The sequence below is a fragment of the Nicotiana tomentosiformis genome, chromosome 11 (genome assembly GCF_000390325.3).
Source record: "Nicotiana tomentosiformis chromosome 11, ASM39032v3, whole genome shotgun sequence".
NCBI classification, from domain to species: domain Eukaryota; kingdom Viridiplantae; phylum Streptophyta; class Magnoliopsida; order Solanales; family Solanaceae; genus Nicotiana; species Nicotiana tomentosiformis.
The window spans coordinates 77,714,337-77,718,750 of NC_090822.1; the positions used below are offsets into that span (position 1 = coordinate 77,714,337).

The 4,414-nt window shown below is 35.2% G+C and overlaps 1 protein-coding gene across 1 annotated transcript; it reads left to right on the plus strand.

Annotated features, from left to right (window-relative positions):
- Positions 1-819: 819 nt before the first annotated feature.
- On the plus strand, positions 820-2,868 carry LOC104096504 (probable inactive receptor kinase RLK902). The gene is made up of 2 exons (XM_009602885.4): positions 820-1,546; positions 2,154-2,868. The coding sequence occupies exons 1-2, from the start codon at positions 1,195-1,197 to the stop codon at positions 2,723-2,725; spliced, it is 924 nt and encodes a 307-aa protein (XP_009601180.1). The 5' UTR covers positions 820-1,194; the 3' UTR covers positions 2,726-2,868.
- The last annotated feature ends 1,546 nt before the right edge of the window (positions 2,869-4,414 follow it).

Sequence of the window (4,414 nt, forward strand, 5' to 3'; positions counted from 1 at the left end):
TCCCGTAAGAGATCTAATCTCTTACCAACTCAGTATAACGGAAGAACTCATAAATCCGTCACAAGAGCTAGCATATTCAAGACTACACTACAGATTATATCTGTCGAATTAAACACATTGTGTACTGTACTTTAATTATTTTCTTAATTAATAAAATTTGTTACGTTGACTTCTTGGTGCATTTACTTTCATATATATGTTAAATCCAAATGTCCATCACAGAATTCCAATCGGCATCTTGAAAGCGATATGTTGTAACTACTAAGGTAAGTTCTTTAGTTAGACCCTGTTCCATCCCAATCATCTGCTACCCTTTAATGCAGGCTTAATCAAACGCTTTCAGTCAAATTCTACAAAATTAGATTACCTAAGAATTTAACACTTATGTTCGGAAAAAGAAAAAGAACGTGAACACTTATGTTTAACACTTTCTTAGATAATCCTAGAAACCCTTATAATAGGTAGAATAGATCTGACTCACCTGAACATGACGACTTTTATTCAGTGTACACCTGAACTTTACAAGACGCGCGCGTGTATTTACGGAATGGGCACCTAGCAAACAGTCAATCCAAAACTATTTGGTACCTGTGCAGGTGGAAGTTAGCAGGTACCCCGTGGAATTAGTCGAGGTGCACGCAAGTTGACCCGAACACTACCGTCATTAAAAAAAAAAAAAAAATAGTCAATCCAAAATAAATCTGAGCTTTGGCATACCTGCCGCCACTTCTCTTTCTTCATTTTTCTTGAATGTCCAAGTATCTGGTCAAAGTATGCATAATATTCCCTAGAAGAAAAATAAATAAGTATTTAACGTAGGGAAGGTGGCTTCCAAATCATTTTCATCATAATCTGATTCATCAGTCTGTATCTTGATATACATTTCAGGTTGATTTTTGGAATATTTAACAGATATAAAAAGTCAGACATGGTATTTCTCTTTTGAATCCTCAACTAACAGCCTTTATATTAATTAGGCCACACAAAGAACAGTTGGCACCTAGATGCTTCCCTTCTTTGTGCAAAGGAGTTTCCGCAGAAAGTTCATAGCAACCATTACGCATTTGACGCAGGTTTTTACCACTATCGTGTCATATAGTGTAGTTCCTAACCTCGCCAACATTAATTGGCACACGAAGAACAGGAAATATAAGTGAATGATCAGATTACTTTCCTAGGCATTTTGGGTGCAAAATGGTACAAAGCCAAACAACATTTGTGAATCATACACTAGAGTTTTCTGGGAATTCTACGGAGGAGTATGATTTGGAAGACTTACTGAGATCAGAAGCGGAACTCTTGGGAAAGGGAACTTTTGGATTTAGCTATAAGGCAGAATTGGGGAATGGGAAAACTGTGGCTGTTAAGAGGTTAAAAGATTGTTGTTTGCCAGAAGAGGAATTCAAGCAAAAGATTCAAGAATTGGCAAAATTGAGTGATCATCAGAGTTTGCTTCCTCTAAGAGCTTATTACTATTCAAAAGATGAGAAGCTTCTTATATTTGATTACATGCCCATGAGTAGCTTGGCTTCCCTTTTGTTGCATGGTAAGTCCCCTTATTCTTGTGAAGTTGCTTCTTATTCTTGCTAGAAATTCTTGCAAAACTAATACAACATGCACATTTTTTATTATCACATCTTTCTTAGAGTTAGTTTTGGTAGGAGGTATTAGAAAAAATAATGCAAGCATTAATTTTGTGCATTACTAATCCCTTGTTTGGTACATTTTTCAACATATGTATTAATTATACATCCTATTTTGTATTATCTTATGTATAATTAATACATAGCAAATAATGGTATTAACAATACAAGGGTTATTAATACTTGCATAAGTATGGTTAAAGACATAATTGCCTCTCAAGTCCTTCAAAGTATATAAAGTTAAAGAATGTGGAGCGTATTTTTGTAAATAATTAAAAAAAAATAGAAATTATGCAATGATCTAATTCACCAAAGCAAACAGTGGATAAGAAAAACCTCAGTATAACTAATGTCAGCATTACTAATACCAGCATTATTAATATATCATATTCAACACTATTCTTATACCACCTGCCAAACGACCCCTTAGTACATTGTTTGACGGCCAATCTTGTTCCCTTTATTTTCCTTGACCTAACATTATTGTTGAACTTCACATGTGGTACATAGATAATGGAATGGCTAAGAAAGCTTCACTAACATGGGAAATAAGGACTAGAATCGCTTATGGAGTTGCTCGTGCTCTCGAATTTCTCCACGCTCAAGGCCCTGGTGTTTGCCATGGTAACATAAGGTCATCCAATGTTTTACTCACCAATTGTTTCGATGTTCGTCTCTCAGAAAATGGAATTTTCAGACTTTTCGTGCCAAACTCCAAGTTTGTCCTAATCCCTGGCTATCAAGCACCAGAAGTGGAAAATGCCTACGATGTTTCTGTGAAATCCGATGTTTACAGCTTTGGTGTCCTGCTCTTGGAATTGCTGACTGGTAAGGCCCCGTTGGAAGCAATTGGCAAGAACTCAGGTGTTGATTTACCTAGTTGGGTTCGAGATATGTTTCAAGAAAAGCCTATTATTGATGTTTTTGATAGTATGCTGCTGCATAATTACCAGAATTTTGGAGAACAGATGGTTCAATTGTTACAGCTAGCAATTTGTTGTACTTTCAAGAATCCGTCTAAACGGCCCTCAATGGTTGCAGTGACTAATAGAATAAACAGGACGTGTAGTTTTAGATCATGAAGACGGTTTATTAGCTGATAATGGACCATTGAGAGCCATCTGTTCCCTTTTTGTAGTTTTATATCTTTTTGAAATTCAATTACACAATGTAAACAGGATTCTTGTCTGAAGCATTTTAATCAGATAGGAACCAGCTAAAACAATTGAACATGTCCAAAGTCAACTTTTACATTATAAGCAAGACAATAAAGTAATCAAGAAATGGAGACGTGCATCATATTCCCACGACAGCTCCTTTTCTCTGAAATGTACAACTATTCTAGCAAGTGGTGAAAGTCTAGGAGATGGAACTTTAGCAACTCGTTACAAGACAGAGTTGATGGATTTTTAAGAATTAATTGGTAATGAAGAGGTCGAAGAATGGATGAGAATTTGAATAAAAGATTGAAGAAATGCGGAAGCTGGTTGAACTGTTTTCTCCTCGGAGCTTATTGCTAATGGTAATATGGCCAAATTTTCATGATATTTGCCATAACATAATATTCATTATAACAAATTTGTGGATCATGACATTTGCCATGACATAATATTCATTATTAGGCCAAGGATTTCTTACTATAAATAGAGGAGTTTCTCCTAATTTGTAAGCACACCAATTCAAGAGCTTTTCACTCTTGTCTTTCTTTCTCCTCCTTTATTTCATTATAGAGTATTTTATAATAGAGTGAGTATTGGGAAACACTTGTGCGAACCCTTTCTTTGGAGTGATCTTGTGAGGTTATTCTCTTGGGTATTTGGGATTAATTAGAGTATTTACTCTAATTTTGTACTCTTTTTTGTACTCTTGTTGGTATAGTGAAATTGCTCCTCTCCGCTTGTGGACGTAGGTCAGCTTGACCGAACCACGTTAAATTTGTGTCTTATTTATATTCTTTAATTGTCGTTATTATTAACTTCCATTGTCTTTGTTATTGTCATTATACCGTTGTTTGGCTAAATTCCGCACTACCCGGGTTCCCGATCCTAACAAATTGGTATCATAGCCAGATCTAACCGGGTTAGTTTAAATAGCTAAAATGACTCTAATAAAGTCTTATGTTGAGAAATTTGACCGAAGTGCAAACTTCGAAATGTAGCAATTAAAGATGGAAGCTATCCTAATTCAGAATGGCTTAGATTTGGCACTACAAGGAAAGGAGAAGATGCCGGATAAAATGAGGGACGAGGAGTTTGCCGTCATAGACTAAAAGGCAAAAGCAGGTATTATTTTAAATCTTTCAAATGAGGTTTTGCGTGAAGTTGCAGCAGAATGCTCAAGCAAAGGCATATGGGAAAAGCTTAAAACCTTATATATGAAAAGAACAGTAGAAATCAGGCTTTACCTAAAGCAAAAACTTTACACGTTTCGTATGGCTGAAGGTACCTCTATACTTACCCATCTTGATACTTTTGATTCTCTTCTTATGGATTTAAGTAACATAGATGCTGAAATCAAAAATGATGATCAAGTTGTGTTATTGCTTGTTTCCTTACTCTAGTCGTTTAAACATATAAGAGATACTATGCTTTATGGAAAGGATAATATCTCTTATAAAGATATCAAATCTATTTTGAAATATAAGATATCAAATCTATTTTGAAATCAAAAGAACAAATAGATAAAGATATTATTGGGGAAACTAGTGGGAACCAATGGGAAGGCTTATTCATAAGAGGTAGATCCAATAAGAAAGATTCAAGTAGTAAGAA